The sequence below is a fragment of the Musca autumnalis genome, unplaced genomic scaffold (assembly GCF_047663935.1).
Source record: "Musca autumnalis isolate F117 unplaced genomic scaffold, ASM4766393v1 scaffold_5, whole genome shotgun sequence".
NCBI lineage: Eukaryota > Metazoa > Arthropoda > Insecta > Diptera > Muscidae > Musca > Musca autumnalis.
The window spans coordinates 184,345,845-184,357,945 of NW_027412088.1; the positions used below are offsets into that span (position 1 = coordinate 184,345,845).

The following is a 12,101-nucleotide window of genomic DNA, read 5'->3' on the forward strand; positions in this document are numbered from 1 at the left end:
CCACATGAAATTGTTGTAGTGGAGAATTCCATCTAATAGCCCATTATGATATGACTTCATTAGCCGGATTTAGCACATTATCAGGTTTTATTTGCTAAATCCAGCCAAAATCTACCAGATTTCCCATACAGAAATAAATCCTCGTATTGAGTGGATTTGTTTTAAATCTGGCATAAATCCTCGTATACAACTCTGTTTTTTGCAACATGTTGCTAGAAAATACAAAGAGTTGCAAGCTGACACAAGAAACAAGGTGGATGCATCGGTGAATTGCTACACTAAAAATAATTTAAAATGTAAAAATTTGTAAACAAGGAGGAAAAATGAAATATGTTTTGATGTACAAAGTTGATTATAATCAACCAAGACCAATAATTACGATGTTTAAACGATAAAATAATTCGTTTATTTATTTTAGATGGGCAAACTGCGATAAAATAATTCTTTATTTGCACTTTAGTTAGCATTAGTAGCATAATGTGTAACATAATGTGTGATCAGCTGATTTAAATTCAAATGTTTTGTGGCGGACTTTGCAATTCTTGGCAAAAACATAAACAAACATTTGGTTATTAAAATAATTACAAGATAAAAAAGAGATGGGATAACTAAATAAATTATGGAAAACGACTTATTTTGTAAAATAACTTATTTTGTAGTTTGTGGTGATTGTTTTTTTAAGATATCAAATCCCAGCAAAAAGCGGTGTATCCATGGAGTATGAGGAACACTATGTGGACGGCTAGCCGTTAATTTATGATATGCAAAGAGAATTATTTTTGTAGCAATGGATAATCAACTAATTTTCTTAAACAACCGTCGTTTGTTAAATTAAATCTTATCCGCCAAACTTCTTGTTTGTCAAATCAACTGACTTCTTGCAAGTTTTTTGCAAATTGTTGTTCGATAACATTCTGCAAATTTTTAGCTTCGAGAGAGGAAAATTATTGAAGAGAAGTTACTGAGTACTTGCAAGTACTTTTTACTTGCGAAGTTATCGTACAGACCTATTTTTTAATGAAATTAATGCTTGGTTTACATTTTAGAAATCCACTCGATTTCAACTGTCAATTCCATTGCTTAAACGTCAAATGAAATCCAATGGATTTCGGATGAGTTTTCATTTGACGTATACGCAAAGGAGTTGACAGTTAAAATCGAGTGGATTTCGTAAATGTAAACCAAGCATAACTCTAGTGTGGAACTTACGAAATCCAATCGATTTCAAATGTCAAATCCATTGTTTATTCTTGGTTTACATTCGGCGTCGTTTCGTGATTTCGCGCGGAATCAAGCAAAATTTATCATGATTTCGCATACAAAAATGAAATCATTTCGTGATTTCAGCGAAATCAACATCGAAATCATAGTACACATGACATGCAACCCAGTTTTTGCCTAAAAAAGTACCAAAAGTTGCAACACTTTTCCCGTATTACATTAAACAAGGTAGATGGTCAATTGCTGCAACAAAAATTTTTAGTATCTAAATGTGTAAACAATGTGAAAAATATATTAAATTACTTTGTTACAATGTTATTTTTCATTGTATTCAGGTACATTTTTAATGGTAATGTTAGATAAAAGAGCGAATTGTCAAAAATTGCGTCCCCATACAAATTTCTTAAAAAAATACGGGAACGGAAAAAATGACGGAAGTTGCAAAGACTCCAGCAGAAATGTCAAAATCATCGTATCAGCTGTCGTATTTAGATGCCAATGAACATGTTGCTAGTGTCTAATAGGCCAAAATTGTATGACAGAAAGCAGGAGAGAAGGTGGTATTCGGCGCTATTTTAGTTTAAAGAGAAGTGCAAGTCTTGCTAGATTTCGGAGTACGAGAACGCATTTTTAATACTAAACTGGAAAATTACTGCAAGTAGTAATATTTTTTTGAACACAACTTTTATCTACCAAAATTTATTATTACGATGTCTCAACGATAAAATAATTTTTTATTTTTTTCATTTCATACTATACACAATTAATACGATATTATGCTAAGTTTACATTTACGAAATCCTCTCGATTTCAACTGTCAATTCCATAGCTCAAACGTCAAATGAAATCTCATGTGGATTTCATTTGACGTTTAACCTATGGATTTGACAGTTGAAATCGAGTGGATTTCGTAAATGTAAACCAAGCATTATGATAATGTTACGATAATTTTCGAAATTAAGTTGTAAAGTTCTATATTGTCGTATATTTTTGATGACTAATTCAATTTACAACAACTTGTTTTGAAAATTCATGTTCGATCAACTGCGCATATGCATCTACCTTGATTATTTTAATATGTTTGAAATCAACAAAAAAATAAGTGTAAACAGCGGGGTGTATTTCAGGATTTCGTGAAATCCAGTGGATTTTGGGGCGCAAGTGTAAACTTGGCATTAAACTTCATATGAAATCTAATGGATTTGAGATGAGCTTTTCGGTTTCGTAAATGTGCTATAATAGTTATTTGTAATAAGTCCCAATTTACATTAGGCGAGTTTACTTGCGGCAATTGTCAGTTTGTAGGTGAGAGAGGGTGCTGAGAGGCAAAGGGTTACCATATGCCTCACCTCTCTCTCCTACAAAATGACAATTGCCGCAAGTAAACTCGCCCAATGTAAATTGGGACTAAGGGTAGTGTCCATGGCAGAACTACCAGGTAGTGGTATCACACCAGCTGATCGAATATGAAAAGTCAAATCCCTTTATAAAAAAATTATTTTTGTTGTAATTTCCCCAACAACATAAAGAAAGTTTTGACATGACATATTCAAATTTTTACGATGCCACTACCTGGGTAATTGTGCCATGGTAGTGTCATTTAAATTTGATATGTTCCTTTACTTTAAAAAATAGTAAAAGTGGCAAAAGTAGCAAAAGTTGTGATCTGGTCTCCTATCGATTGTATGCTTACATCAAGTAAAGGAACACTTTTCGAGCAAAAAGTAGTAAAACTTGAAGATTCTTGTACGTAAAGGAACAGAGCTATTGTGTCATTTAAATTGTCAATTCTATTAAATATCTGCCAAAGAAATTACATAAGTAAATACGAAGGTGTCAATGTAAATAAGGGTTTATGTATAAACGTACTCTTATAGCACGTTTACAGCGAAGTAGATTCCAACTGTCAATTCCTTTGCGTATACGTCAAATGAAAACTCATTTAAAATCCATTTAATTTCATTTGACCTATAAGCAATGGAATTGACAGGTGGAATCGAGTGGATTTCGTAAATGTAAACGTACTATTAGTTGTCATGGTTAAACAAATCAAAGTAATTTTGAAAATATATTATTCCACTTTAAATCCCACGAAGAATGCCCGTAATTTCTACGCGTAGTTATCTATGAGTTCATAGATATCCCCCGTGTAGGCAAAATTTCATAATTTCAATCCATAGGTAACGTTACCGGGTCAAAAACGGCCGTGTTTTTACGAAATCATGAATGAAAATCACCAATGTTACCACATGTTTTCAAAATGTACACACCTCGGTAAATGGCAAGTAGAAATTACCACAAGCGTAGGTAATGATAACTAATGGGTAGCTACCTACCCGGTTACCTAGGGCTAGAAATTACTGGCAGAAGTCCGATATATATGTTCCTACGTTGTTATAGTACGTTTAGATTTACGACATCCGCTGAATTTCAAAGGACAATTCTATAGCGTGGATTATGATTTTTTTTACTTATAGGCAATCTAAACTTACTATTACTCCCTTCTAATTGGAAATTCTTTTTGTTGATTATTTTTTATTTAAAAACGCACTTCTATTTTTTAGGTTAAAACCTCTCACAACATTTGTAGAGATGCCAAAGTGCCAGCTTTAGGTTTTGCCGAGACCGCAGAAAAGGTATTCGAATATGGTCCAAAACCATTAAGACCTTGGGCAAATTTTGCCAAGTAAGTACAGGAAATTATTACAAAAAACATTTAACAACGTGTAATTTGTAAATATTTGTTTCTCCCCTAGACAATTTGTTGATGGATCTCTGATGGCCACCTACTATGCTGCTGCATGTGTTTACATTGTCTTTATTGCTACCTCATTTCATGATGTTATCAATTATGATTTGGGTCTAAACTGGGATGTACGCATTTATATTGCCCTAACATTGATACCATGTTTGTTTATTGGACAAATTCGCAATTTGAAATGGCTTGTACCTTTCTCCGCCTTGGCCAATGTCTTTATTGTGATTACATTTGGTATTACGCTGTATTATATGTTCAATGGAGATTTGGTATTTAGTGATAAACCCTATGTGGCGAAAGTTACACAAATCCCCTTGTTCTTTGCAACTGTAATCTTTGCGATGGAAGGTATTGGTGTAGTAATGCCTGTTGAAAATTCCATGAAAAAACCACAACACTTCTTGGGATGTCCTGGTGTTTTGAATACAGCTATGATAACTGTTGTTTCGCTATATGCTGTTATTGGTTTCTTTGGTTATGTACGTTATGGGCCGGAAGTGAGAGGCAGTGTTACATTGAATTTACCCGATGGTGCACCGTAAGTTTTCGATGGACTTTTTTTCTTTTTTGAGATGAGATATTTTATAAAGGTTGGTTTTTTTTACAGTTTGGCCGATACTGCAAAATTATTGATGGCTATTGCAATTCTTTTCACCTATGGCCTCCAATTCTATGTTCCCAATGATATTCTATGGAAGAAAATCAATCACAAATTCGATCCCAAAAACCACAATAGAACACAAATTTTGTTGAGAACTGGTATTATTTTGATTAGTGGTGGTGTTGCTGCTGCCATACCTAATTTGGAACCTTTCATCAGTTTGGTTGGTGCTGTATTCTTCTCACTGTTGGGTAAGTGGAACATGTAAACGGGATTAACACTTAGCACTTAGGTGTATTGAACGTACATTTACAACAAAAGGGTTTTGGTAATGTTGCAATTCCATAGTATGTCTGTCTAATAAAACACGTTAATTAAGTTTAAAATATGTAATTTAGGAAAACGTGTTTTATTAAAACAATTTTGTTGCAAATAATATAAGAATTATTGTTCCACAAACATCCCAAATTTGTTGCAAATGTACCTCATGTTTACTCTTTAAAAAAATTTTTCTTAAAATGCCTATTATATTTATGTCTATGTATATGAAGTAAATGCGCTATTATGTTTATAAATGATGTCAGTGCATTATTATCTTTTTGTTTATGTACATGATGTAAATGAGCTACTATCTTCATGTTTATGTATATGATGCAAAGGCGCTATTATGTTTATAAATGATGTAAATGCACTATTATCTTTATGTACATGATGTAAATGCGCTATTATGTTCATGTTTATATACATGATTGGTCTGTTCCTTTAGTCTGTGTTTAGACACACAAATTTGCCGGGAAAATAAATTGAGTTTTTTGGGAGAGAGCGGAGAGGAAAGAGCTCCTCAAAACTCTTTCCTACCCCCTATTGCCTAAAAACTGAATTTACTTTCCCGAGTAATTTGTGTGTCTAAACACGGACTTACTTTTAAAAATGGTAACAGTGGCAGAAAATGGTAAAAGTGGTAAACTGCTTTCATATAAATTGTATGTTATTAAAAGTAAGGGAACACTTTACAGGTTAAAAATGGTAAGAAATGGTAACCTCAGGCACGTAAAGGAACAGAGCAGATGTAAATGCGCTACTATCTTCATGTTTATAGCTGTGTTCCTTTACTTACCTGAGGTTACCATTTTAACCATTTGTTACCATTTTTAACCTGCAAAGCGTTCCTTAACCCCGAAAAGTGGCAAAACTGGAAGCAATTTTTAAGAGAGTGAGAGGGGAGAGAGAACGAAAATGGCTTTCTCTTCTACCACAGGCTACCAGCAAATGCTCTGTTCCAGAACCTGCAAGAAGCTACTATTTTTTACTACGATAACACTTTTTCCTTTATGTTATCGGAAAAAATAGTAAAAATTAGTAGAATCTTACAGTACTGGAACAGACCAAAAATTTCTGCAGGTAGAAAATGGCAGAACTGATTTTTCGACTTTTGTTTGACGATTATTTCACAAAATGGACGAAAAACCGAAGAAAAAGTCGAACACTGACAACACTAGGTGTGTCTTTTTACGTGATAATTTGTAATAATTATTACGAAATGTTGCTAAATGCTGTCTTTTTACACAAAAGTTCAGTAAAAGAGAGCGAAGTGAGAGAAAAATTTTGACAGTTGTTTGCTGAGAAATTGCTAAAAGTTGCTGAAAGAATTTTTCCCAGCAACATTTAGCAAGTTCGATCAGCTGTTTTTTAATCATCTGCTAATGGTCGGCTGCTCAATGTTTATCTTATTTGTATGGAAAAAATACTATAAATATTACGATTCAGGTTTATTTATTGATTATTTTATTAATATATTCATTATTTTTTATTTATTTTGCTTAAAATTGAAGAACTTCTTAATTGCTTTGGAGTTATTTTTTCGTTCATACATTGGCGCCAATGTTTTTATTTTGGTTATCAACTGTTATCTTGCTAAAGTTTGCTAAATGCTGTCTTTTTACTTTTTTCTCTATTTTCGTATCAAAGAGCAAAATCTCTCTTACTCTCTGAAAAGAAGTTACTGAATAATTATTAATGAAAAAGTAAAAAGACACAACTACTAACAGCCAGTTTCTGTATGTCGAAAGAAGAATGTGTGCGAATGAAACACGACCAAACTCTTGTGTGTTTTTCAGTTTTTTTTTGTTTTGAAGCAAAAGCAAAGGTAAAATTATTTCGAAAACTAAAGTTTGGGCGTGTTTCATTCGCACACATTCTTCTTTCGACATACAGAAACAGGCTGTTAATTAAAAACTGTGAAATAAAAGACGAAAATTGATTTTTTATGTTTTTTTCTGACATTGCTGCCGGATCTACCATTTTTCCGTTCCTTTACTTTTCTGGTAAAAATGTTCATGAGAGAGCAATTTTGAACAATTTTGACACTTTTATCTTTTACCACTCTTACCATTAAAAAAGTAAAGGAACAAAGCTTATGTATATAATGTATATAAATGCCCTATTATGTTCATGTTTATGTACATGATGTAAATACGCTATTATCTTCATGTTTACGTCTATGATGTAAATGCGCTATTGTCTTTATGTATATTATAGCTTTGTTTCAGAACTAAAAAGTTTTTACAATTTTTACGACTTTTACACATTTTACCCGAAAACCCGTTCCCGAGCACAAAAAAGTGGTAAAATGTTCACTTCTCTTTAAACAAAAATGGCGCTGAATGGCGCTCTCTTTAAAAACTTTTTACTCGACAAATTTGAGCGTGTAAAAAATAGTAACATGGATGCCGGCGTCTGATTGGCTGGTACGCCGACTTTGACATTTGTACCAGCTTTTTTGACGTTTTTTTCCATTTTTGCGTTGCCGAACTTTTTGAAAACACTTTTGTGTGGCAACAATTTTTCTCTCTTTCTCTCTTTTATTATATATTAGGTCTGTCTGGTTACCCTAAAATTTGCAACAATTTGTAAAAATTGTACCTCTCTCTCTACCTCTCTACTACCTAGCCCATAAAATCAATTTTCTTTCCCATTAACTTTAAACGTCTAAACATCTACTAAAGGAGGTTAAAGACGCATTTATATCTAACAGGTTATTTAAGTTGTCAATTCCGTTGAATATTTACAAATTAATGACGTATTTCCCCCAAATACTGGTTGTAGGTGCTAGTGTAAATTAGGTTTAATTCAGCAAAAAGCTCTACACGAGACATGGCGTTAGTGGCCATCATAAAACCTAATTTATTCGACGATTTAAATGAGGCATTTTATTGAAAATAGTTTGGTGTAAATGCGACTTTAGCGTTAGCCCCCTACTATTCTATTATTATTTGTATTCATTTATTTTAGATTTATATAATTTTTTTTTATTAATTTTCTTCTTCTTTATCGTTTTAGGTATTTTCGTGCCCAGTTTTGTAGAGTCTGTCTACTTGTGGCCCAATATGGGTTTTGCCAAATGGAAGCTTATCAAAAATATCTTATTGGGTATTTTGGCCATTTGTGCTTTGGTGGCCGGTGCAACTGTCAGTATTGAAGAAATCATTGACATGTACAAATAATAACATATACCAATAATATCCTCGCCCACACTAACACACATTCCCACAGAGTTGTAAGCCATAAATTAGAGCTAATAATATTATTTAGTTATAATTTTTAATATATATATTTTTTATAAAATAAAATATTTTTAACAATAATAGTTAAAATATTTTTTGTATTATAAAAATGTATTGTTATTGTGCTTGTTTTTTTTGTAATGTATGTATTTATTATTCCAAACGAAAAAAATGAGTAACTAAAATTCTGTTATGTATTGATTTTTATTAAATTATTAGCCATAGGAATTGAAATTAAGGTGCTTTCTGTTTAATGCAACTTAATAGACTGCCCTTGCAAATTGATATTATTTCATAAGTTTTTTTTTATTTTTGTGTAATTTAGAATAAGTTATGGAAATTCTCTAGGGACCTGTGTAAAAAAAAAGTTAACAGTTAATTTTCAAATATTTTAAGACAATATCTAACCTCAAACTTGATTTCCCCAAAATTTTACACAAGCCCTTAGTAAAATGTTTCTTCCCTATAATTACGCGCACAACTTGTACTTAAAATACATACATACTGTTATAAGTTTTATACATAAATACATATGTATTATTAACATGATTTTAAATAATTATTTTTAAGAAAGCGAAATAAATTGAAATGAAAAACATTTTTTTACAAAAATCACTCAACGGATTTTTTTAACGCATTATTAAGATTTTTATTTATTTTTTTAAGGTTTGTACGAATTCTGGCGCAGAATAATTTGGATTTATTTCAAGATTTTTTATTATTTCTTTATTTTCAGCGAAAACAAAAATAAAGTTATAACAAATGTAAACATCTACAAAAAGATATGGAATTCTGTTAACGATTTATGTATATATTTTCTCATAACAACAAATAAGAAATATTATTAAATATTATTTCTTTATATGAGAATAAAAACCGCTGTAACTATTGCGCCCATCGGCAATTTTGTGAACGAGAACAGATTTGAAACCAGTTTTTTTTTTATTTATTAATCGTCAATACAAAGGAAGCCTTATAGGCCTATTATACATGTATTGCTGTATAAACTAATAAAAAAAGACTATTTTATAATTACATATTATAAATACAATTCTATTAAAGAGTTAAGACAATTAAGTGGCTCCTCCTTTAGTTTTATTTTAATTAACAATTGTAGGGAAAGTTCAATCTTTTTTAGGAATTTTTGGAATTTTGTGAATACAAAGCAAAAATAAAAAAATGCTTAAAAATGAAAATAAAACTGAATTCAATAAAAACATTTAGATTTCAAAAAAAAAAACCATGGCGCTAAGTGCGTTAAACTCTATACCAAAAATCGTAGATGGAGTTGCAAAAGATTTTTGGTTTTTATCAATGAACAATCGTTATATTCAATTGGTAACAGTAAACAAATTGCAAAAAAAAATTTATTTATATTCAAATTATTTTTTATTCCTCATCAAAAAATCGTTTATCGACGTCTTCTAAATTGCGATGAAGGAATATTATGTTGTTAATATTTATATTTCGTGAGTCTGAGTGCCTATCGACTATCAAGTTACGGGATAAAGAAGTTGTTTTCTTAGCATACGCAATACTGGCGGGCACGGCCAAAACTTTACAACTAGTCTTATACAATAGTGGAAATGTATGTCTATTTTGATACCACCACGAAAGAACATTAAATTTATTATCTAAAGTAACTTTTGTGCTTTCATACATTTCCATTTCCCGAATTACAGGATTCATATTTTGTGACTGGGTGGTAACAAAATCTGAAAAAATGTCATCTTTTGTAGTTTCTTGATGATTCTCCTCCATACTACCATAACTTGATGATGGTGGGAGATATTCATTGTAGGTATACATTATCTCCATGCATTCATATTTGACTTTTTTTCGTTCCGTCTCATTGTATATTAATAATTTATTCGCAGGTGGAAAAAGGTACAATGCGATTTTATGAAGGCTGCTTAAATTTGGCACAATTCTCTCATCGAAATTCTTGAGGAGTTTTTTTTTAATTTTTTTAACAATACCCAAATCATTGGAATTAGTTGTACATAGTTTCTTTAAACGATGAATATAAACTATGACCAAATGAAGTGTTGCATTGTGTTCATCCCGTAGAACTTTTAAAGCATCGGCTATTGGTTCAAGAAGCTCGACTATTCCTTTTATTTCATTGGAATTTATGAGGGAAATTTTGTCCAGATTATCTGCTTTTTGTAAATCGTTGTAAATTGCATGCCAATTTTTATCAATAAAAGAAAACTTTGTATAAAGATTTGTCCAACTAGGTGAGTAGTTGTTTTCTAAAGACGCAGTAGGTATGTAGGTAAAATGAGCGAGATGAGCGCAGTTTATATATAGAGTCATGACAGCGGGCAAACTTTTTAAAACCTCGCATACAGAGTCTTGAATTAAACTGGAAATACAAATGATGTGTTTGACAGAACCAAGCGCAGTTTTCATATTCGTTTGATTGTCTGTCACAATTATGGCTTTTCCTCCATACAAATTGCAGTTGAATTTCGCAAGCAAGTTTTCAGCTGCTGACAAAATGATATCACCTGAAATAACTGGGGGAAATATGTCAGGACATGAAGTTAGATTTTGCTCTTGCTCAACTTACTTGGGAGTGTTTTAAGTCTAATTCGTAAATGCCTGGCAAATAGCGTTCCAAAGTTCACATAGTGCATGGAAAATGTTATAAAGGATTCATTCCGATATGTACCAGACCAAATATCTGCCGTCAAAGCAAAACCAGTATCTTTAATGGAACTTATTTCGGATGATATTTGCTCAAAGCGGCCTTCGTAAATGACATCGATTGTGTTGGAAATCGCTGTTGTTGTTGGTATAATACTATTCACATTAAGCTTTTTTCCATATGTTGCTCCAAGAGAGAGGCAAAATTCGATTAGTTTTTTTAAACCTGTATCTTTGGTTATTTTTAATGATCTACAATTCTCTATAGACCATTCCGTAAAAATTCGTAGAGCATCTTTTTTCAGTTCCGAACTCAGCTCCCCTTCAGTTGGTGCTGCTGTTACATCGATTCTGCTAGACTGGGAAGTTCTTTCCTGAAAAGTGCCCAAAGAGAAGAAAAAGAAGAAAATTACACTTTGGTCTTAAAGACTTTTTGCATTACTATGTATGAATAATAAATAAATAAAAAATTAAAGATGAAAATATTAATTTTTATTTTTTTAAGTTTTGCCTTTTTAGGGCGAAGGCCATTATTTGTGAGGGCATGAGAATAACCATTATTTGTGAGGGCAGGAATAACAAAAAACTTTGTCATTTGTGTCCAAATGACGAAAATTGTCTAGCAACAACAACATCTAATATGCCTGATGATGTTAACCTAACCAGTTAACGAAACGATCGTCGCATAGCGGTTGATGTGTATGTAGGAATTCGCTAGATATCAATTTTTCAATGTAAATCTCCTTAGGTCATATAGTTCGATTAATTAAATTAATTAAAAATCTCGAAAATATTGATTATTTCCGTTTTTTGAATTGAATATGGACATCCGGAGAAACCGTTTTGAGCACATGTCAAAAGGGCCTAGTTTTGTTTGATTGCATCAGATTATTGGCCAATAAACTTTTTAATATAAAATAAAGCGTATTCCACTAAAGGCTTCTTGAAAAAAATCCACTTTGATTCCCAACAACAGATCATCCTAAAAAAAACGTTAACAAATCTCCACAGTAACAATATAAATTACTTACCTCTACATTATTTGGTTTTGCAAATGACATATCATTGACAAATTTTTCATCCGTTTTGATCTCACAACTCAACTCCATATCACTTAAACATTCATTATTTTCCATAGATTTGGCCTCCACATCAGCTTCATCGCTAGATTTTCTTGGACAACATATATGATTTAAACTTGTTTCTGAAGCAGTGTATTTAAGAACAGTATGACATAAACGGCAAGCCAACAGATTGGAGGATATCTCTTCGCCCAAGTGATTTTCAATTTTTCCAAATTTTGCCC

General features: G+C 31.8%; 1 protein-coding gene across 2 annotated transcripts in view; it reads left to right on the forward strand.

Annotated features, from left to right (window-relative positions):
• The window catches only part of LOC141405324 (proton-coupled amino acid transporter-like protein acs), a 56,209-nt gene extending 48,069 nt beyond the window's left edge, over window positions 1-8,140 (forward strand). For both annotated transcript variants that reach the window (XM_073989538.1, XM_073989537.1), the window contains exons 4-7: window positions 3,786-3,907; window positions 3,978-4,517; window positions 4,587-4,831; window positions 7,920-8,140. In XM_073989538.1, the coding sequence (XP_073845639.1) occupies window positions 3,786-3,907; window positions 3,978-4,517; window positions 4,587-4,831; window positions 7,920-8,083 (1,071 nt within the window). In that variant the 3' untranslated portion in view covers window positions 8,084-8,140. The remainder of the gene's footprint in view (window positions 1-3,785; window positions 3,908-3,977; window positions 4,518-4,586; window positions 4,832-7,919) is intronic.
• Window positions 8,141-12,101: the final 3,961 nt, after the last annotated feature.